At 35.3% G+C, this 24,338-nt stretch overlaps 1 protein-coding gene across 2 annotated transcripts; it reads right to left on the reverse strand.

The window, feature by feature from the left end:
* Nucleotides 1-5: 5 nt before the first annotated feature.
* Nucleotides 6-22,411, reverse strand: LOC106066605 (protein lifeguard 3-like). Of its 2 annotated transcripts, none has more exons than XM_056003883.1 (12): nt 22,345-22,411; nt 17,113-17,249; nt 15,362-15,549; nt 12,867-12,931; nt 12,064-12,117; nt 11,762-11,812; nt 11,452-11,491; nt 9,670-9,707; nt 8,907-8,994; nt 7,110-7,214; nt 4,612-4,659; nt 6-3,946 (listed from the first exon to the last, which is right to left on the reverse strand). In XM_056003883.1, the coding sequence occupies exons 2-12, from the start codon at nt 17,240-17,242 to the stop codon at nt 3,803-3,805; spliced, it is 951 nt and encodes a 316-aa protein (XP_055859858.1). In that variant the 5' UTR covers nt 17,243-17,249; nt 22,345-22,411; the 3' UTR covers nt 6-3,802. The 2 variants fall into 2 exon arrangements, with proteins under 2 accessions (XP_055859858.1, XP_055859857.1); XM_056003882.1 differs by having other exon boundaries at nt 22,305-22,399.
* Between the last annotated feature and the right edge of the window lie 1,927 nt (nt 22,412-24,338).

A 24,338-nucleotide genomic window follows, 5' to 3' on the forward strand; every position in this document is an offset into this window, starting at 1 on the left:
AACAAGACTGTTGCTGGTGTTTTAATAACAAATAAGCCACAAATACAAGATTAATATTTGTCCAATACAAAGACAATGACCAGTATAGCAATACAAATATCACATTTTCAAGACTATTCAAACAATATCAACAAACAATGGCCCAAAGAGTCAATAGTGACCTAGATTAGTCAATAATGACCTACGTAGTCAATGGGTGACCTACTATACCATGTAAATGCAAACCAGTAGTACAACACAAGGAGTCTTGAAATTTAAAACGACCAAATCTGGGGTCAAAATAAGTATCAACCGAAGTTTAAGATAAATATTTATGAATAGGTTACAAATAGACAATACATATTTTAATGGCCAACTTAAAGATTATAAAAAAATAAAATAAATATAGGTTTAATACAGTAAATATGAAGACTATTTGGTAAAAGTAATGCTAAATGTTTCATAATCTCACCAAAAGTTTTATTTTAATCAATTTTTAGAGTAATAAACAGATGACTATTTTTTGGTAATTATACATATGAATACAGGAACATATTTTTTTCTAACAACTTTGATAACAACTGGTAAAGCTATTACAAGAGTTTAGAACAAGTGTCTGTCTGACTTTAAAAATACAGATAAGACAAAGCTTCTCTGCAGATGGGAATGTGAAAGGGAAGTAAGTCATTTCAAGTAAATATACATACAAAGTTATCTGCCCCTGACTACTCTAAACCAATATTAATAACCTTTTAGGATCCTACTTTTACTTTAACCACCCTTATTCATTTACAAATGGCCACCTGGTGGGGATGGCTGTCTGGTTATCTGCTATGCTATGCCATCTGGACTGTCATCTCGGTGGTCCCAGGTGTAAGCCCCACTCTCTGCCATCCCCCACAATCCTGCAAGAGGCTTTGACTAGCACGTAATAATCCTCAATTCTGAAGAAACTCCCGAAACATGTAAAATGAAATTTAAAAATTCTTTTGAATGGCTTGGTATTTTCATGTAGCGGATGTGAATGTACACTTTGGTTTCTTAGAGTTATAATGTTTTTTGTTTGGTGTAATGCACAAATTGTAAGACAAATTTCCATACGGACAATGAAGATTATTATTATTATTACAACAAAATATTTTCTTAATTATGATTCGGGAAAACATTTTTTAATAATTTATAGAGGTTCAAATTGATAACTTTTAGGAGACACAAAACTAACTGGAGTAAAAAAAAACAGAAAAATGTAATACATTAAAACTAAAAACATGTTTTACAATAAAAACAATTAAGAAAAATATAAGGAGTACAAGTTTTTATGTTAAAAAAAAAAAAAAAAAAAAAAGAAGCAAAATTATTTTTTTTATATATATATAAAAAAATACACAAACAAGTTTGGTTTAGGGTACTTTGAATAGAGCATTATAAAATGTTTGTGACCAAAATTGAGAAAAGTACAATATTGAAATAAATTACAATACAAAATTAACATGTCGTTTTAAATATCAGAAAATCATACATTCAGAAAACTTTGGTGATATGGACAACATTTCTGTAACACGACATTCCAGTTCCAGCGCATTTCATTTTCTGGGTCAAAGACCCCATTAGCACTCAGTGGGATGGCCAAGAGGACCTTGTGCTCGCTACAACCTTAGCGCCAGCAGGGTATGTAAAATGTCAAAGAAAGGGTTATGTACATACACCCCCCCACCCCGTTGTGCCCCCTGTAATGGTTAGTAAGAGAGATGCGCAACGGTTAGTAAGAGAGACACTGGCTCTCAGGGACTGGCTGGGTTCTCCTGGGACAAGGCTGATTTACAGGTGTCTATAATGGGCAAAGCTGGGTTGACTGCGGTGGGCACCAATGAACTGAACTCTAATAGTCTGTCACAGTTCAGACACTGAGGATATAACAAAAAATCTTATAACCCCATTCCTCATTGTAAGAAAGTCTAGCCATATGGTAGTTTAAGATTTCGGGGCGCTATGCAGTTTCTTGCAGAGCACTATAGGAGGCCTAGGCCATCGTAACTTATTATCATTCGAAGTTCATCCCAGGCAATTTTCTAAAATCAAGGGCTCTAACCCAACACATTCATAACATCTGTCCTTCATTTCAAAAGATTTTTGTACTTTTGTTTGTCAGTGACATTTGTGTGTGAACATGACTAATACATCCTACCACAAATATACCTGTGTAGTAGGCCAATAACTGTGTCAAGGTAAGACTAATACTTCCACCTTGCCTCTCATGACAGTATGACTATATGACTATGTAAGACTGACTAAAAGCTAAAACTATGCGAGACTGACTAAAGGCCAGTAATCAATAATTATCCTTTGGCAATAAAGGGAGACTAATGGTGTGCCATAAAAGCATAAATATCATAAAAAATATATATTAAAAAATACTAATAATACTTGTGACAATCACAAAATCTTGTCTATCAAGAAATAATAGAATCTCATTTTAAAAAATTGTGTTGTTATTTAATTAACTTATAAAATATGAATCTAATCATTAGTTCAACTATCACTGTAATAATTTATCATCCAACAAAATTGAAAAATAATAGTGGAAACCATCAACCTCCCTCAATTACCATATAAACAGCGTGAATTTGATAACTTTTGAAAAGTGCATGAAGGTGCTACTCGGCAATCAATCTGGAAAACATTTTCTGTTTCACAAAATATAGGAGTTGAAAATCTTATTAGTAAACAAATTTTGAAAAAATAAACCAGACTAGAAAAATGTTTTTGTGCTTAGTAAGTTACAGAAATAAATTGAATAGAATAATTATGCAAACATGAGGACAACAAAAGAAGAGAGAAATAGCAAAAGTTAGTTGATAAAATGGTACAATCAAATATGTTTACATCATTTATGTACAAATCTAATGAATGAAAGCTGGAATAAAAGGCAAGTTGACAAACCACGTGTACAAGACTTGACAAATTGTGTACAAGAATGTTTACAGCAGTGAGTCAAAACTCTCAAAAGTAAACCTTTTCATGACCAATAAAGATAACATTTTAAATATATCAGTTCAGATGTAACTACCAACAAGAAATAATATGTTATGTAATATGTTATACCAGTGGCATAATTAGCGGGAAATTTTTTTTTTTTTTTTTACATTAAATATTATGCGAAATGTAGGGTCCCCAAACAGTCCAAGCCCCCCCCCAGGGCCCCAAATGATTGCAAAGTCCTAGCTACGCCACTGTTATGTAATATTATAGAAAGTTAAAAGACATCACTGAAGTGTAGTATTCACCCCAGATAATGACAATCAGGTTTTGGTGTGTCAATGGTTATTTTTACCAAAAAAAAAAGAAAGTGCCAGTGTGTATTTCAACATAGAGTTAGGGGTGATACAGGCTATACCTTTAAAAAAATAGGACCTGAAGATGAAACTGCATGTTTGCAAACATTGGAGATAATGAAACAAGTTAACAATTAAAAAGTTATTATTATCAACACAGAACTCTTATAAAAGGGACATCCTTTTGCATACAATTATAAACTGAACAAGGTTTTATATTTATTTTAAAAACTTAGTTCATAATTTGAATCATTTTAATTTTGAATCATTTATATTTTTAACTTTTAAAAAAACAAACTCTGCAGACATTAAAACATAATTGTCTTTACATCAACAAAGCTTAGAGACATACATGCTATAAGTTAACTCCCCTTTTTTAAAAACTTATTTGTTTAAACAAAAACTACTATTAATAGTTTACATCATTTTGGCTATGCCTGTTGTACAGGAGTTGAGCATGTCAGCTCGAGGCAGCCCTGTAATGAGGGTTGTTACTTCTTGCCCATGAGCCCGAGCAGGATGATGAACAGATTGACGATGTCCAGGTAAAGCTGAAGGGCACCGTAGATGTACTCCTCAGGGGAGAGCTCGTACTTCCTGCCACCGACAATGTGCTGCGTGTCGTAGATTAAAAACTGAAACGAAGCCATAACTTAAAGTAAACATTGTTTCTTTCCTCTTGTTAAGAAATAAACACAAGCTTCGACATCCTAGAAATACATATTTTCCCCTTCCAGACCTTGCCAACTATGAGACAGATGATGTTAAGGCCATCTGTTTCTGTAGCCCATGGTCAATGATCATCTGCCTTTACTTTTCCCCAAACTTGAGTTGGGTGGGCTCAGGTGGCCCTAAAAATTAAAGAATTCAAAATCCAATTCTTGATTGAGACCTCTCGGGTTGAAACCAAGTGATCTATCACTTAGCGAAATTCACAACTAGATCTATATAGTAAAGTAAGGTTTCTCTTTCTGACCTCGCAATTAGTGGGGCAGATGATGTAAAGGTCATCTGTTTCTGTGGCTCACTGTAATTATTTGTTTCCAGGTACATAATATCTGCATTAAAAAGATGCAGCGGTTCTCAACCTTTTTTGCTCGGTGACCCCTACTCTGCCGCGACCCCACCCACACAGCAATAGAAGAATAGACAATAACAATCAATATTTTCGATGGTCTTAGGCGACCCCTGGCAAAGCGTCAATCGACCCCCAAGGGGGTCATGAGCCACAGGTTGAGAACCTTTGCTCTATTGTATGTACACTTGTAACTGCAATCTAAAAATGAAACATTAGACTTACCAAACCAAAGACAAGGGCAGCTAACCCTCCATAAACACACTCTAAGATCTGAGAAATGAAAAAGTTACAGATGATTACTGTCAAACCAAAATATTTAACAATATATCTAGTATATATTTGTAACAATTCAAACAGAAATTGTTTTATTTTTTATAGTCTTGCTGTAGGAAAAAAAGTTAGGATCTAAAAAAAATGGATTCCCTGGTTGTCCTTGATTTTTTTTTCTAAGAAGAATAAAAATAAAATGGATTTAATAGTTGGTACTTTGAAATCTGACTTGCATCTAACAGCTAAAAAATAAAACAATGATAACAGTCAAAAGCGCATGCCCCACATTTAGAAAGACAAAAACAGACAATAGATCAAATATTTTTTAAGGCATGAAATTCGGATGGCTGCCTGGTCGTGTGGTGTGTGCGCTGGACCATCATTCAGACTTCTCAATTGTCCAAGATTCACAACCTGCCCACTGCCATTCCCTAGTCATCCTACGGGAGGTTTGGACTTGGAAGTCAATTATCTTGATCTCTGAACGAACATCCAAAACAGGTAAAGCATTTTACAAACAAACATTTTACAAACAAACATTTTACAAACATTTTTCTACAACTTATTACTTTTAAAAAAAAAATGGTTTCCAACAATGTTAACATACATCTAAGAATTGTGTAAACTTCTTATTGTTAATAACTCAAAATCAATAAAAATTCATCTCCTTCAACACAGTTTAGTGGCTAAAGTTCAGATGTTTGCTAGAAATAGCTTTATAGCTGACCATCATGTTCACACGGTGAAATCACTTTGACTGTCCTAACATTTGTATTAGTCATCAAGTCACCAGTCAACACAAGCCAACACTGTCACTGCCATTAGGCCTAAAGTCAAGAGTGGTCATTGACTAAAATGTTTAGAATCGTTATCAACATAAGCATTTTGTCATTAGTAGACATTCAATCATGTCACTGCATAAGCATTTTGTCATCACTAGACATTCAATCATATCACTTCATAAGCATTTTGTCATCAGTAGACATTCAATCATATCATTTCATAAGCATCTTGTCATCAGTAGACATTCAATCATATCACTTCATAAGCATCTTGTCATCAGTAGACATTCAATCATATCACTTCATAAGCATCTTGTCATCAGTAGACATTCAATCATATCACTTCATAAGCATCTTGTCATCAGTAGACATTCAATCATATCACTTCATAAGCATCTTGTCATCAGTAGACATTCAATCATATCACTTCATAAGCATCTTGTCATCAGTAGACATTCAATCATATCTTCATAAGCATCTTGTCATCAGTAGACATTCAATCATATCTTCATAAGCATCTTGTCATCAGTAGACATTCAATCATATCACTTCATAAGTATTTTGTCATCAGTAGACATTCAATCATATCACTTCATAAGTATTTTGTCATCAGTAGACATTCAATCATATCACTTCATAAGCATTTTGTCATTATTATTATAGCTTTTATAAAGCGCTACTTTCATGCTTACAGCATGCTCAGAGCGCTACGGTCCAATCTCATTTGTGGACCAGTGGGGGGAGGGGGTATCTAGGAGTTGGTTTTCCGTGCTGCCTTTATATATATAAGTTGGACTTATAACCCGTAACAGTTGTCTCCCGTGTTGTTTTAGCCGCTTTGAAGCAGCACCAGAGTTTCCTCTCCGGGGCGCATTCCTGGGCCTTGGATAAAGGGGTCATGGGTGGCCCATGCGTCATGATCCCTCTCTCGACCTTGCTGATGTGATCCAAAGGAACGCATCGCATTACATTTGGCACCAACTCAGTTGCAGAAGCTGCCGGAGGGAATTTCGTAGCTGATACTCCCAACGCCTAAGGGGCTTCACTCCTGATTTCTCCTCAGGTTGTCTCCTGAAGCCTCAGTACCGCAAGGCAGCGGGGGTTTGAAGTCAGAGTACCCCTCTCCTAGATGAACTGCCTTACTAGGCTGACGAGCTCCATCTGCCCGAAGCTCCCGGTTTTGTGGCGCCAGGTATCCGCCTTCACCCCTTCACCTGTTAGTAAGAGCAGTTTCGCCGGGCTTAATATCTAAGCCACACGAGCAGGCCAGGTGCTGGACTTAGATGTCAGAGGCTATTTGAGACGCATGCCATTAGGAGTACTTTATAGACAATGGGAGCTTAACCCCATTGACACCCCTGGCCATGACAACTTTTGAAACCGTGCTGCCATTAGGCGCTCAGTAAACACAACTCTGCCCGAGTCAGGTGTCAAACCTCGAGCCCCCCTCTAGGTAGCCAAGCCAAGCCAAGTTCAAGCGCACTTGGCCTCTCGACCACGCTTCCCACACTAGATCACTAGACATTCAATCATATCACTTCAGAAGCTATTTCGGCAATGTCGGTGTCCTAGTTTTGCAGATATTTGTTTTATACCGAACTGAAATTGGCCTCTGGTCAAGTATTATCTGGACAGCTAAACCTTAGCTCACATGAAGGTTCGACTTACATAGTTATAGCCCAGTGCGTAGTAGACAATCAGGCAGGACCAACCAAAGAAGAACAAGGCCATAACTAGGACAAACAACAGGCCGCTGCATAGTGTGAAGTCAATCTGATGAAGAAAAATAAAGACAACCCAGTTAGATCAATTAGTCGTTATATAAAGTTAGATGACAATTAGCAAAACAATAAAAGATTTGTTTTAAAAGAAAAACTAATCATGTTAGAAAGAGAGGTGTTAAAAAATATAAACCAACTTTAAAAATGAAACATCAGATTTTCAAGTCAAACACCAGTGTTCCACAATCATTTTCTTTAAGGGAACACTTTCCATTTAAGGAGAATAAAAAGCGGAACCCTTCGCTTGGTTTTCTAGGTCAGATTATTTCCCATTTGTTTAAATAAAAAATGATAATAGACAAAAAACATATTCTAAATGTAGATTTTGCTCTTACTTTCAATCAGAAAACTATAATAAAATAAACACACTTAAGCATCAGAAAAATGAAGCTTTAATAGCTATAATGGCTGTTCTTGATATCTGCAAGACATTGAAAAATAATTCTAATATCTGTAGGGAATCAAGCAGCCTGTTTCTTTATATATATATATATATATATATTTATATATATTCTGCCAAGTCACTGGTTTTCCTGAGCTAGCCAGGAAAACCAGTGACTTGGCAGAATTTAAGCCACTGCATGACTAAATGCATGACGCGTAGGACGTAATCATCTTCTTTTTTGAAGTAACGTCTGTATTATATAAGATAAGAAGATAAATATATTTTTTGTTGGAACATAATTTTTTTTTAAACCCTGTTTTTCACAAACTGGATGTTGGGAAACAGAAATAAAATAACATTCGATTGTTTTGAAAATATTTAGGAACTTTTCAGACAAACACGACCAGAAATCATTTTAAAGATGATCTTTATATCTTTATTTCAAAGTAGAGCCAGAATTGTAAAGCAACAAGTGTCTCAAATAATACATTGATTTTATTAGTCTTCTTTACTCCGGCCACTTGTTCTGAACCTGACCTTCTTTTATACACAGTCCTCACTTACACAGCTGCTTTGATGTTCACTCAGCCATGTACAACAAAGGTCAACTGGTCATTTCATACACAGGCACACACAGCACTACTAGCCAGGTAATACACATACACTTACTATCACAAGCATCTAGATGAGTTCAAAGTTCATAATGATGTAAACCATGTTATAGTTTGTTTTTTCCTTACAGTATAAATTTGAAGGATAATTCATGTGTAGGCCTACCAGATAATTGTTCCAACAGTTCATTGACATGGTGACCAAGAAAGCTATGGACAGCCAAAAAACATGGGCCTCAGTGTGGCACACAAAAAATAGCTGACTCCTCTACCACCAAAGCGAAAGACACCGTTACCTCCAAAATAGGGCTCCACAATCACATAAAAAATTGTTCGAGTGGAACCATTGTCGTTCTACGACTGAAAGAGGCCAACATAGTTCATGAAACACCGATTCAAGCCTCGCAGAACACTAGGCACACTTTGGGAAGGTTTATACGAACGCCAAGTCTTAAGTTCAGCCCTAATAACTAAAATGGTTTCAAAATCAGTTTTAAACAAAGTTTCCCATACATTGAACAGTTTCTTCCTCTTTACCACAGTCAATATCAGGTGTTAGGGCTCAAACATGAGTAACAGTTACACAAAGGTGATTTCTAGATTTCAGATAATATTAGTTGAATTTATCAGCTCAGGGTTTAATCCATTTTGAATGAGGATGAAAATAATTGTATGAACAAATCATTACCTTTGTTTGGACAGCAAACAGTGAAATGGCAAGGCAAATTGCAGCCGTGATACCAGCAGCAATCAACACAATCTCTGTACTGTGGAAACTGTCAAATAAATGTAAAAATACAATTAGTACATAGAGCTCACATTGTGTTTTGTTAATAAAGCTGCATAAATTAAATTACTATTAATAATAAATTAAATTATTATTATTATTATGTGGATATAAATTTAATTTGAAGATTTCTGTACAGTCTAATCAAATGGGGAAGGGTGAATGAGCAGTAGCTCTACCCCAGACGTCTTCTGTTTAAATCCTTAGCAAGCAGAACAAATTTGATGTGGTTATATTCAGTCAGCTGCAAGATGGGGAATTATCTAATCACTTTTCATTGTGATATCAAAGTAAAGCAAGGAAAGTAATCCCAGACTGCAAGCAGTTTCTTAAAATGTTTTAAAGCAGCTCAGTCATGGTGCCCTACCCGAAAGTTCCTTAACCAGTTTCACAGATGAGGTGAATTTACTTCCTAGTCCAAGCCACCTGCAGGATGACAGGGGATGGCAGCAGGCAGGGTGTGAACCCGGGATCATCGCATACCGCACGAACAAAAAGGATTCCAATTATGTTGATTAATATAAAGGAAATGGGACAACTTAACAGTAAAAATATTTTATTTTCACAATTAAACTGTAAATGTGTTTATTAATGATTTATCCTTCTGACGATTTCTAATAACAACCTATTCTAGAAGGTGTTAGTCAACAGTGTATAAACTTACCTGCTAATCGTGCCAGTCATATAGGAAAACACCAAAGTCTAAAGATGAAAAGAAGAAGATTCAAATAGTATTGACCAAAAAAAAACCCACTTAAGTCTAAAGATGAGAAGAAGAAAATTCAAATAGTATTGACCAAAAAAAAAACCCCACAAAAGTCTAAAGATGAGAAGAAGAAAATTCAAATTGTATAGACCAAAAAATACTCACTGAAGTCTAAAGATGAGAAGAAGAAAATTCAAATTGTATTGACCAAAAAATACTCACTGAAGTCTAAAGATGAGAAGAAGAAAATTCAAATAGTATTGACCAAAAAAAAAACCCACTAAAGATGAGAAGAAGAAAATTCAAATAGTATTGACCAAAAAAAAAAAAGAAAAAACACACAAAAGTCTAAAGATGAGAAGAAGAAAATTCAAAGAGTATTGACCAAAAAAAAACCCCACAAAAGTCTAAAGATGAGAAGACAATTCAAACGCCGGCATTAATGACAAAGAAACAACAACATGGACTGAGAGATATATTCACTCTAGTTATGCAATTCACACTATTTGAAGAGATCTTTGTATTGTCTCCACAATCATGACATGCACAGATTTAAAGGTGCCTATAAATATAGTCAACCAACAACTGGGATTGACTGAAGAAACGCAGCAATGGATATCATTGTCTTGAGTTTAATGCTTTAAAACTCAGTTCTATAAATAAGTAATTCCAAATACAAATCACTTATACAATTTCATGACTGACATAACTATAATAATGCACTATGAAAATACAGGCGATCAAATAAAATCCAGCAAAGAATAAGCACATTAAATAATCCACAGTGACAGTGACTGATGACTAGTAATGGTGAACAATGAACAACCGTGAACAATGACTAGCAGACCCAATAGCTAGTTCTCGGCTCCTTAAGTATTACAGTAAAAAGATTTTTCTGGATCCTTAATGTCAATGATAGTATATTTTATACAAGATTTTACCTTGACTCTACATCAGTGTTTCCCAAACTGTGGTCAGCTGTACCCTAGTATTCCACAAGGCCTAAATCGGTGTTCCGAAAAACTACTGGAAAAATTAACTAGTAGGCCACTTGTGAATTAACCTCTATTAAAAAAATAAGCAAAGTGTTCCAGTAAATATTCAGAATGTGCAAAGTGTTCGGTAAGGAAAAAGTTGGGGAAACACTGCCCTACATGATGTTTTATGCGAATCAATTTTGTCTAGAAGGATCTGTTCAATGTGGCCTTCCTACTGGTCAGCCATTGTGCGCTGTCAAGTGTGACATAATACACACGTACACATACAAATTATTTAACCATACAATTTGACACTCTTGATTTTCACAGGTACATTGAAAAATAATAACAAAAACAAAACATGCATGACCACAGCACAGAACATGAGCACTCAACTTAAAGGAAATCATTTCATCTTCCCTATAGACTGCATGGTTTTAACCATACAATTAGACACTTTCAATTTTCACAGGTACATTGAAAAACAACAGCAAAAAAAAAAACATGCATGACCACAGCACAGAACATGAGCAATCTGCTAAAAGGAAATCATTTCATCTTCCCTATAGACTGCTTGTTCTGAAAGAGAAAACTTTACCTACTTAACACAAAAACATAAGGAGAGCTGTGCATCTATTTCACTCTTCTGGCTTTTGTCTTAGAATTTTATATTTCATTCACTTTTCTTAAATGTGTGTAATAAGTAGTGCTAATTTATCTTATTTTAAGATATTATATCTAGTGATATACTTATCATACTTACAAACAGGCCAAGACAGATGAAATTGTTTGGGTATTTCCTCCTAAAAAAAATAAAAACACATTTTTAGGGTTCCCATTGCGACAATATATATGTAAGCAGTATTTGATATTTGTTTTTTTTTTTATGTGATCTAGGTTTATACAAAAGTGATGATGTGTATTTCTCATTTTATTAATTGAAGAGTTACTCTACAACAACTTTATCAATGGATCTTTGATTACCCATTAAAAACATGCTTTGCGCTAATATTAAAAATTGAAGATGGAACAAAATGGCAGCTGCGCATAAAACTTAACAAAAAAATATTCACCTGACATTTGGGCAACAAATCAATGTCAAATACAAGACCAGGAACAACACACTGAAAAGAAACATCCGAACATTGAAGAGCATTAGTTAATTCAACGTGAATGAGAGCAGGACGCTAGCTAATGTTAGGATTCATAAAAAAAAAACGTACTAACTAAAAAAATAAAATTAAGCCGGATACTGTACTCATCCTTTATCTTTAAAATCGAAGACTGCATTTAATGAGTACATTACAATGTCTTTAAAATGTAAGCTCAACTATTAGCACTAAAAGTAAACTCTGACACTGTTAACTATACTTACTATGCACAGATGTAGAACCACAGGTTGTTCTGTACCCAAAGTTTGATTGGTTTACTGAAATACAACATCAGTTCTCATGATGTGGAATAATTGGTCAATAAAACATAAAATAATACATTGAGAAAACTTTTTTCTATACCACCAAGCAATTCAGTATATTATATAGCATAGCAAAGCAGAATAACAGAAATAAGATGAAAGTTTGGGCATTGGTATATAATAATGGTTGGAAAGATGCTAAATTAGTACGCATATATCCTATGAATATATCCCATGCTTATCCATGTTAGCTATTCATCATATCTGTTCCTCAACGTTTGTCGTGGGGCTTCTGTGACAGAATTCGTCCACTCTTTTTGGTAAGCAGCTGCTCTAATCAGAATATCAAGAAAAAATCAGGTCCATTTTTTCACATTGCTTCTCTTTAGATAACCCTTTCTGATGTTACTTTGAAGTATGACTTTCGAAAGTGAGTCAGGTCTTACAATATGACTGAACCAGCTCAGCTTTCGGTCTATTCACAGTATTGTGGCGTTCCTCCTTTTTTGTGTTTTAATGCATTTATTGTGATTCCTATTCACAGTATAGTCATACATGTAAAAGTTTTAATGAAGATCTCATTGTTGTTGGATTTATATTACTTTCAAATAATGAAACTATTTGTAAGCATTACTTAGTGAATGTCGACTGTTTTATACTGTTGTGAAATGTACACAAAGGGAGGCTATGTACTGATCTAAAGAATCCACAATATGTTTTTATCTAAGCATACAATTTATCTTTAAAAAGAAAAAAAAACTTACACAAATATGAACAGACAGATTGTTCCAAAGGTGACCAATAGTTGTGCAAATAGAATGGCATACACCTGGAAATAAATTGTGAAAATAGACATGTAAACATTTACCTGCACCAAGTACACTTTTATTAGAAGAAGTTCAACACATGAGCTTCACAGAATGGGGTGTTCAGGGCCAACTTATAATCCAGCTAATGCTGTAAAATGCGATCAGAAGTTTTTTTAGCAGTTTTATACACTTTTAAAAAATCTCCGGTTTTCATTCAGAATAAATAGAAGCAGTGAGTTTATGATTATTAGTGAGAACCTGAACAAAAGAACCGACACCACAATGTATGAGGCCAACTTAGTGTTTATGATGCTTTTTTTTTTTTTTGTTCTGTTCTTAACTCTTTCTCTCCGTAATTATTTACCACATTCTGGTGGAATCAACGCTGGTATCGTCAGTTAGGAAAGAAAGAGTTAAAGTATACATTTTTGGGAACAAGAGATTATAATAATTCTTTGTTGTTGTTTTTTTTTAGTTAACTTTCTTTTCTAAGGATTTCAAAGTGATGTTTTAAAACCACAAATAGGCTGAATGGACTTAAAAAAAAAAAAAAAAACTTAAGACCACCAGTTTCAAGCACAGTCACCAGAGAGAAGAAAGAAAGTGATAACAGGAGAAAGAGAGCTGGAAAAAATGAGAAAAAGAGAGAGCAAGAAAAAGAAAGAAAGAGATAGAAGGAGCATGAAAACGCAGAAGAGAAACAGAGCAAGGTTGGCAAAAAGAGAGAATGAACAGCAGAGTGGATTACACACAGATAACAAACTGACATAGGTGTTTAATCAATTTCAAGTCTCTCTGATGTGATTTGACACTGGCATTGTCATTCAACTCACAACAAAACACCAAACAACCAACAACCATTTAATGTCAATTGTCTAAACCAGGGGTGCCTAACTTTTTGGGGCCCAGAGGGCCTTAAAAACTTCCAACGGTCATGTCAAGGGACACATCACAGCAAAAACTGCCCAGTCCAATGGAGCCAAACCTGTGCAGTTACACTATGCACAGTGAGCTGGTGTTTGAGAGGGCCAGATAGCAGCCCGTCGTAATCAGGATGTGACTTGCACACTACAGTTTGAGCACAACTGGTTTAAACAAATGAGAACCGGTCAGGACCAGTAAACTTTTTGTGTACTTGGTACAGTATCTCAGCTTCCATAGTTCAAGCAATGTAAATAGTTAAGCAGCGGTAACATGATCAATATATATAGTTGTTACGGTCGTAGCGCAGCATGGTGTGCATGAATAATGGTGCGAATTTGTGTAATGAATGGAAGTGATGTTGAAAAGGGGAAGCCGGGAGTAATTGACAGGAAGAGAAATGAAATGTTCGTATTTTCATAACTTGTTGTAATATTAAAGTATTTATAGAGTAATAACCTGAGAGTCTATTATGTATTGCTTTGAAGTCAAATTAAATACTTTGAAGGGGCCGTGTTGGCCTAGTGGTAAGACGGTTGGCTTCAAAACCGAGGGTCTTAAGTTCGAGCCTATGCGATAACTGGGATTTTTTAATTTTCCGGATGCCCCAACTCTCATTGGTACCTGAGTTGGGGTAAATGAAGGCAGTTGTTTGTTGTGCTGGTCACATGACAACGTCCTTATCAGTCGGCCGCAAAAAAAAAAAAAAAAAGAGGACTTTTACATAATCTACCTCATCACAATGAAAGGCGAACATTAATCTACCTACGCTGTGAGCGTTTTTGCCACTTCTGCCAAGGAAATGACTTCCTGTTGGAAATTGGCGTGGGTGGGGGAGTACGGACCATTGGCTAGCCCCACCTTGCCCCATGGATATTCCAGCCACAGCTAGACTTAGATTTCCAACATAGGAAAATCAAACATGAATGAAAACTTCCTTAAAATGTAAGAATATTATCACAGAGTCTAAGGAAAAGCTTCCCACAACCAACACCAAGCAGATGAACTTAATGATTTCCTAAATCCTTTTAGATAGATGGATTTGAACTCTTCTTCTTCTAGCCAGCTTTTTTGCTGCTGAGCTGTAGGCACTTTTCAGTCTGTGCCAGAGAAAAGTAGAGTGCTGTTCGCAGCTTTTCCCCACTGTCGCACAGAGTGTTGTTTATATCAGGTTGTAGTGGTAACACGGTCTGTTATAGGGGAATTAAATTGGGACATTCAACGAGGGTATGACTGACAGATTCATATGGGTAGGCCCAGTGTCTAGAGAGTGGTGGGTGTTTGGGACATATTCAGCTAAAGTGAACATTTAAAGGTGTGTGTCCTGCTCTTAGTTGGAATATTGACAATCGCTCTTTGCGGGGAAGGAAATTTACTGTCCAGTTTTGTTGTTTTTTTTTTGGTATGGTCATTTCTTAGTACCGGTAAAGATTTGAACTTCAAACTTTCAGCTTGCAAGCATTCCTCCCACTGACCAGGTCAGTACTTATGACATGATTATATTACTTGGAATAACATGGGAAAATTACCTTAAGAATAAACCTCCTGCGGATAGTTTTGTCAGAAAACGATCCTGCATTCCAGTCATCTGTAGCCTTCGGAACAGCAACAGCTGCCTCTGGGTCATGTTGACTATCTGTCTTAAATTGATCATAGCCATGGTTGTAGGGGTCAGACTGTATATTAAAACCAGGAGGTGGAGGCTGGGGATATCCTCCTGTAATAATAAAATTGCATAATATTGTTGAGATTTTTTCAGAGCTAACAAAGAAGGGGCTTGGAACCTGTTAAAACCACATTCGCAACAGCAGACCATAGTATGATTTTAAAGATTTTATTGCAAAGGAAAAGATACACTATCAATAAATCATATTTAAGGTAAGAGATTTTTAGGCAGGTAGCCATATTTAGACTCCATTATTTTTCTATATTTCATAATGCCCTGATTTAGAACTAATAAATATAAAAACAATAACTAATAAAAGTTTGTGATGGGTGCAAAGTAAAAAAAAAATTATTTTTAAATGTATACATTTAAGTACGATAAAAAAGAGGTGAATGAAAAGAATCAAAAACATAATAAAAATAATAATGTAGCATTTTATTAATTTTTTTTTTTAATTTGCTTAAGCACGAACTTAAATATTTGTACTTTAACAGCGTGGACAGACAGACCCTCTGGAGACTTCTGAGACACTATGGAGTGCCGGAAAAACATTAAGAAGTCATAGGAGGGAATGACTTGCAGAACAGTGCATGACAGACAACTGACAGATGAAACTGAAGTCCAAACAGGAGTGAGACAAGGCTGTTTACTCACTCCCTTCCTGTTCCTGCTAGCCATAGATTGGGTCTAGAAACAGAACAGTAAACAGTGGACACAGTGGTAACAGCTTCGCAGATGACCTGGCTCTACTCTCACAGAAAAAAGATAAGCACATTGCAAACAATTCCACTAGACTGGACTGATGTCCAATTTATATAGTAAGTCCATAAAAGTCCAAAGCGAAGTTCTAGAAGAGGTGGAAAGCTTCACCTATCTTGGCATTATCCTGGACAAACATGGAAGAACAGGCGCAGATGTCGGATAGATGAATAAGCCACACTTTTCACAAGCCTGCATTCAACATTACAAAACAACCTCTGACCTGGAATCCCCAAGTAAAAATGAAAAGGGCATGGCCCATTCCATTTGGAACAAAATCCAAGCAGATAAGCAAGATGTGGGGACAGTTGGAGAGACTCGCCCAGAAGCATGAGGCCTGGAGGAAGCTGGTTGGTGACCTATGCCTCAGATGGGGCATGGGCCTGAGATGAGGTGAATAAAAATAACACTTGAGTTTAAAGTTTAATACTGTTATGGCACGATTAGGAATTAATTATTTGTTTCGGAAATATAAGTTTTGACTTAGAGACAATGATGTGACAAGTAAAAACAAAGGTAGGTTTTAGGCAGAGCGAAATATCAGCCGATGAATACAGACTATTTCCAGGACGCCTTAGGGATCTAACTTCCCTTCATTGTTATTTAACTTCTGGTTCAGTATCAGCATCTACTAACTTATATTGATTGTTTGGCCTTTTGCCAGTGTTACTGGATTTCGTTGAGTATTATCTTCCTTTGGTTATTTTCATTAGACACAGTGGAAGGGCCTAACAATACTCTTCAGGGCAGAAGACAAAAAAAAAGCAGAAATTAAACTTAAATATATATGCTATTGAAGAAAAATAGACTGATTAATAATTAGAAACTGGCACCAGTGGAAATCTGTTTAAGTACCTTGATTATTAGCAGGGACTCCATATTGATTATTAGCAGGGACTCCATATTGATTATTAGCAGGGACTCCATATCCATATGGAGGAGGTGCATTGTCCACTGGTGGGGGATGCTGGTTGTAAGATGCCATTGCTAATCTGCATGTAGAAAATAATAACATGAAATTATAAATCTTTTGTAAGCCAAGTAGTGGAGCCATAGGGTTAATGTGTGTGTGACCTGGCACACTTGACTCAGGCAAAATGACAAAGGTCAATGGCTGCCAATGAACAGTACTACTAGATCTAGTACATGAAAATATCTATATCTAGGCGAATAAAAAAAAAACGGAAGTGAGGAAGTAAAAAATGATATAATTTATAGATTGCATTTTTTATTTTTTTTTACAAAGGTTGTACTTTAAAACAGACTAGTAGCATTCGCCGCTATTTTGCAATGCCGGCCTAAGGTCATAGCCACCTATGCGACTGCAGTGGTCCCAGAAATTTCATAGGACCCGCGTTAATTCTAGGTGTAAATTATTAAATTAAAACATTTTATAACCTATAACAGATTTTACGCGGCCTTCTGATTTACCAGGAGCCCCTGGATATCTCCTGAATTGCTAAAAATATGAAAAAGTCTCCGAAATTATTAAAATCTTTTGAAAACTCATAAAATCTCCTGAAATATATTATATATAGACAAAAAATTGTCATTTTAGGGTGTCATTCAATATGGAAAACGCCAATCCTAAGCCCTGTAAAAAAAAAAAAAAAAAAAAAACACGGCATTATGCAAGTGTGAAGAATTACTTGAGGTCAACAATTCTTGAACACAGATTAAAACATTTGCTAATTGCTATTGTAGGAAACAGAATTTTTATAATATACTGTATGACTTAGCTACATGCAAGGCTTGTAAAGTAATTCTGTAAGTAGTAAAGAATGAATTTTTATAATGCAAAGACGAATTTATTTTCTAATACAAACTGTTCACTTATTATCCATATCCCTACCCAAACTTGGACCCGCAAAATCCGCTTCGAATGGTTAATTCTGGCCCTGCTATTTAGTGACAGGTGAATACAGAGTAGCTTACTTGTTCTACCCCCCTCTTTTTTTTTTTACCACTAAAGTTACATGGGGTAGAAATAACTAAAATAGTGATCTTTCCATGACTTCTTGGTCACAGCGGTTAAGTCCGGACCTGCTATTTAATGACGGTTGAATACTACTTGTTCTCCCCCCCCCCCCATTTTTTTTTGTAGGGTAACTCTAGGCCGACTTGCAGAAATAAAAGAGTGATCTTTCCTTTACTTCTTGGTGTCCAAACTGTTTGTTGTAAAATGTTTTACATGTTTCGGATGTTCCTTCAGAGTTGAAGATAATTACTTCCTAGTCCAAACTTCCCGTAGGATGACGGGGGATGGGAGCAGGCAGGGTTTGAACCCTGGACCATCGATAAATCTGAATGACAGTCCAGCGCGCAAACCGCATGACCAGGCAGCCATCCAAAGTAAACTGTTGAGCCATGAAGAGAATTATATATATATAGTTATAGAGAGAGATTATTTATTTATTTTATTTATTATGAAAAATACACTTTTTGGTTTTTAACAATATAGAGGCCAGGAAAATCTTCAAATGTTGTTTTTTTCCCTGTTAGATATCATGCCTAGCCCTAATTCTGCAATATTATCTCTTGCGGTTTGTTTACAAAGGTGAAAATACGATTGACATTGAGGCCAAAAGGAATTTACAGTTTTTGAGATAGTGTATACGAATACTTGACATAGATCTACTATTAACTCTTTCTCTCCTACCTGACAATGCCAATGTTGATTTGACACCCATTTCAGTAAATTGATTTTTGGATTTATAAACTTTAAATAGTGTTATGTTAAAAAAGCATGCATTCTCCAATATTTCAATACCAAAAATATAACAAAAATATAACAAAAATATAACATATTCTGATAACAAACAAAAAAGTTATTGAAGTTTAATCAAAACAGGAGAGTGAAATACAAATGAGCAAAAACGAATAATACAATAGGAACTATCTTTTAATTTTTAAGTTTTAGAATCTTATTCTAGAACCTAGATCATTTTCTTGAAATAAATTCTATAATCTATAATATACATTATAGATTTTCTAGACCAAGTAAAGATATACAATAATATTGTCACATATCAATGTCAATATTTTATTAATTTAAAAATATACTTAATTATTAAATAATAAGCTGTAGTCAAGGTTATAGGTCAAGTCTGGAAATTCCAATGACGCAGATGACACGCGTCAATCAAACCGAGTGACGCGCTTGTCATGTAATAGAAAGCTATAGTTTGATTGGGCTAGCCTCTACTGCCTCTGCGGAAACGGGATAATAGACACTTAGAATAGTGAGTCGATGTTGAGATTTCATGGGATGTATTACTCTTGAGTTAGAATCTAGTAGTTAATATGAATGTTTTATATTTACACAGTTTATCATTGTAATTATTGTATTATACGTTAGTGTTTCCAAGTTCTGAATTAAAGTTTCTATATTGAATTAAAAGGACCTTCACTTATTTAATCACTAGATAGCATTTAGATCTAGAGATATAGAATCCCCGGCAAGTCACAGTAATTCATCTTATCAGCTGACATCTTCATGTAATTCATCTTATCAGCTGACAACTTCAAGAAATGTCTAAGATTTTAGCATATCTCAGCACTATCAACGAATTAGCACTTCTCCAGCGCCTATATCAACAAGAAGAGACTTCGCGACATATTCAAGACATAAAATAAAACCTGTGACAATATCTATAATATCTAGATCTATATTAATTATATATATATATATATATATATATACAGGTATACAGATGTATGCAAACGCCACATGAAGCACTTCAAAATCGACACTAGCAGCTGGGAAAAAGTAGCACTGGATAGATCCACACGGAGAGAGAGCATAAAGGAAGGGTCTCGGATTGCAGATGCCACGCCATACACAACAGAAACAGAAAGTGTGAGAAAGAAGGATGAAAATGCAACAGCGCCTGGTGATTACATATGCCATGATATGCCCAACCTGCGACCGTAGCTGTGTATCAAGAATTGGCCTCTTTAGTCCCACAAGTGTCACAAGAAGTTCTAAAGGGAAAAGACTGCCTCGAGAAGTAAAATGCCAGAGATGAGATATTATAATATATTAATAATTAATATTAGAGTCTATGTTAACTATGTAAAATATTTTAAACATATCAGATATCTAGATCTATGGTAGATTCTTATAACTGAACACCGACTTTCGGGAACTAGGTCAATTTTTTATTTTATTTTTTTATTTGATGAAGGTTTAACTTACAAAAAAACTGAAAGCAGATTCTTATTCTGCAACTAAAGGACTATAAAAATAGCTGTGTTCCTTTGTATTACCACCCATAGTCAAGATTTTATTTTAAAATAAATTAGGTCACTTCATGCTCCTATTTTGAACGCAGTTTTTGGGCTTTCTCCTTTAGTTGAACAGTGAGCACCGGTGTTGAACACCACTATGTAATTGCTAATAAATTATATCGGTGTTACTTAAAAATTATTTAGATTGTAGTAAAAGAAGTAGATTCAATTTTGCAATATGTATTTATAGTCTATTTCCTCATATACTCTCTCTATTTCTCTCTTTATATATATATATATATATATATATATCGTGTATAGTTTATTTATTTAAATACCTATATAATCTATGTGTAGAAACAGACAAATAAATTTATATAGATTATAGAGCTATAAATTAATTATTTTAATTTAATAAACATGATATTTTCTACTAGGCTACTTGTATTTTCTCTCTGTCTTTCTTTTAACTCCCATCCAAGGACCCTCTTCTTGTTTTCATAATTTGGATGTTCGTTTTGTGACACCTTAACATCCCCTCCCTCCCATAGATTATAGATGCTTATAATTCTTTTCATGACTCTCTCCCCCTTCCCTCCACTGCCTGTTGGATAGTTTGTGACACTACTCGCTGAGTGTATACCTCTCCTTACCGCCAGCTTATCTTGCGTGATCACATGCAGTGGGCATGGTCTCTGGCTTCAAATTAGCAGCCCACACTTTTTCTTTCATTCATAAGTTATATATTCTAGATATCTCTATCTAGGTCATGTTTATTCATTGAAAAAATCATAGATTTATTAATCCCAATAATATTTCTTAATACGATTTTGCTGTGTTCAAAAAGGAGAATGAGCTGAATTCATTATTATTTGTTTGGACACCCCATTTTTTAATTTTATTTAACAGCTAACGGTATAAATGTGATTGGAATGTCTTTCTAAAGATGTTTGGAAGCTTATTTTGATATGCCCATCAGCCTACGATCAAACAGGCTCATGATATAGCCTTCATCCCTTATATGTGTATGAATTGCCGGGGGAGGTTAAAACAACACCTTAACATACATGGTTACAGAGAATCTAAATAACTGCCATCTGCTTTGGAAAAACGGAACAAAATTACCAGAACTTATCTAAAATTGGACATGCTCAGTCCCGAATCGTCGATTTTAGCTCCAAACATAAAAACAAATGAATTGCAAACAAAAAAAAGCGACCCGTTTAGAAAGGAGAATCCGATGGGGTGTTCAAACTATAAGAGCCTCCTCTAGATCTAAGTCTAAGACAAAGAGTAAGTAAGTTTAGTAAGAGTAAGACTATTCTATTAATAAGACTAACTCAAGAGTTAGTAATAAGAGCTTAGGCTTAAGTCACTTAAGACTAAGTAAGTCGTCTAACTAAGTCTACAATATCTACATGAAACATTGTTAGTCTGAAGTAACTTAAACTTAAAGAGTAAAGAGGTTTATTCCGTTTTATAAAGTTATATTTTATACTTAAAACACCACCGTCAGTCAAATTTACCATTACCAAAGTGACAGATCTAGAGACTAGCGTATATATATATATAATATATACTACTAGAATTGGCTGCCTGGTCGTGCGGTTTGCACGCTGGACTGTCGATCAGATTTATCGATGGTCCCGGGTTCAAACCCTGCCCGCTCCCATCCCCCGTCGTCCTGCGGGAGGTTTGGACTAGGAAGTAATTATCTTCAACTCTGAAGGAACATCCGAAACATGTAAAACATTTTACAAACAACATTTTTTACAGTAATGACTATCTAGATTCTAGATCTATACTGAACTACTTACAAAATTTATAGACAGGTCAGGTACTACTAGATCTACTTACTACTAGCTAGGAGTGTTATTTACATCACAACCGGATATTATGGTTTAAGCACTTAACCAAAGGCCAGATTTTTAAAAACCGCACAGTTAAGTTAAATTTTCTTTTGTGTATACGTCAACATAGATTTAGTCTCGATGGACTGTCGATCGGTCGTCACGATGGTCCCGGGTTCATACCCTGCCCCCTAACCCTAACACCAATCTAGGACTTCCCGCGGGACTTTAAATTTAGACTAGGTAGTAATTTATCTTCAACTCTGAAGTAACACCCAAAACATGTAAAACATTTTACTAAGCAAAAAAAGACTAAAAACACTTTCTAAAATGAATTTTTTAATTTGAAAAATATGTTTTTCTGATTTTGTAAATTATAGATGAAGATAATTACGTCTGTTCGTACATGTTAAGAAAGACTAAAACTCTGTAAAGTTATTGGTTTTCATGGCTCATTCATGCAACATAATGCATGCTCTATAATTTTGGAAGGAAAGAACGCTATATAAGGGCTTACGCATTCACTCTTGCATATAGAATATAAAAAAAATTGTCTTTTGTGTGTGTGTGTTTAAGACTAAGACTAAGACTAAGACTGCTTTATTGATCCTTACGGAAATTTGTTGTGATTACAAGGACTCGTTTCTCATATAAAGACAACACAACAGAAAAATACACATAAATACAACAGACAACATAAAGAGTTCATTCAGCGACTACAAACAGGTATCTTGGTGCATTTCATGTTCCCTGATCAATGAGTGGCGGTGATAGAGTCTGACCGAGTGAGGTACGAACGAGTTTTTGTACCGCTCCGTTCTTGTTTTGATTGACAGCAGTCGCCCACTTCGCGACGACCTGGCGTAGCTCTGATGGAGCGGGTGGCCGTTGTCTTCCAAGATTTTTTCGATTTTTCTTAGGCACGTTTGTTCAAAAAGTTCCCTTAAATGTGGTAATGTCGTGAGTGTAATTTTTGATGCTTTTTTAATGATGTTTTCTAGACGTTGCAACAGTTTAGATGAGGCGTTGCCTTGCCAACAACTTATTCCGTATGTTAGCAGATTTTGTACAGTCGCGCCGTAAAATGTCTCAAGGATCTTCTTGTTTAATTTAAAACTGTTGAGTTTGTATAAAAAAAAAGAGTCGCTGGGCTGTTTTCTTTGTCAGAGTTCCATGGTGGTCTTCCCATATGAAAGCTTGTTGTTGATGATAACGCCTAGATATTTATATGCCTTTACTTGTTCTATAGATGTAGTGTTTATTTACAGCTCACGTAGAGTTTGTTTTTTCTTTCTAAAATCTATTATAAGTTCTTTAGTTTTTGTTACATTCAGTTCTAGAAAGTTGTCGGTTTATTCTTTAGGTTGCGTTTTTGTATTTGTTAGTTATGCCTCGGTGTTTTATGCATTATAGTTTTCTGTTCTAAAGGTCTCTAGATGTGTAACTTATTGGCTTGGAATGTATCAAATGAGCTAAAACAATTCAGTATCATTTATAGAGTGGTATGTTAGACACCTTATTTATATAGGTTAGTTATTTAGCGACGCACCATAGAGGACGCATATTGAACGGGACTAGTGACGTTTGGGATATGTTGGGTTAGAGACCGGAAAATCAGTTAGCGATAGAATACTCCAGGGTAACGACGTGTTTAGTGACAGAGACTTCTACTGTGGCCTTTTATCAGAATAAATCTATGTGAAATTGTTCATCAGTGTTGACTACATCTCTTCACTCGTTAAAACTGGTGTTTCATTGTTCCTGTCTGTATTGTTGTTCAACTACACGGAATACACCCGAACATCTATACCCAAACGCTTGCAGAGTAATTGGTTGACTTCAAGACAGCCTGAACAAGCAACATCACAGGTAGCTGTAGCCTAAATTGAATGTGAGCCAACACATAAAACTGCCCATCATGCATTCAAAATGTTAAATATTCATATCATTTATGATATATAGACTTTATTTGATCTTCTGGCTTTCTCAGCTTGTTTGCTC

This window comes from Biomphalaria glabrata, chromosome 11 (genome assembly GCF_947242115.1).
Source record: "Biomphalaria glabrata chromosome 11, xgBioGlab47.1, whole genome shotgun sequence".
Classification (NCBI taxonomy): Eukaryota; Metazoa; Mollusca; class Gastropoda; family Planorbidae; genus Biomphalaria; species Biomphalaria glabrata.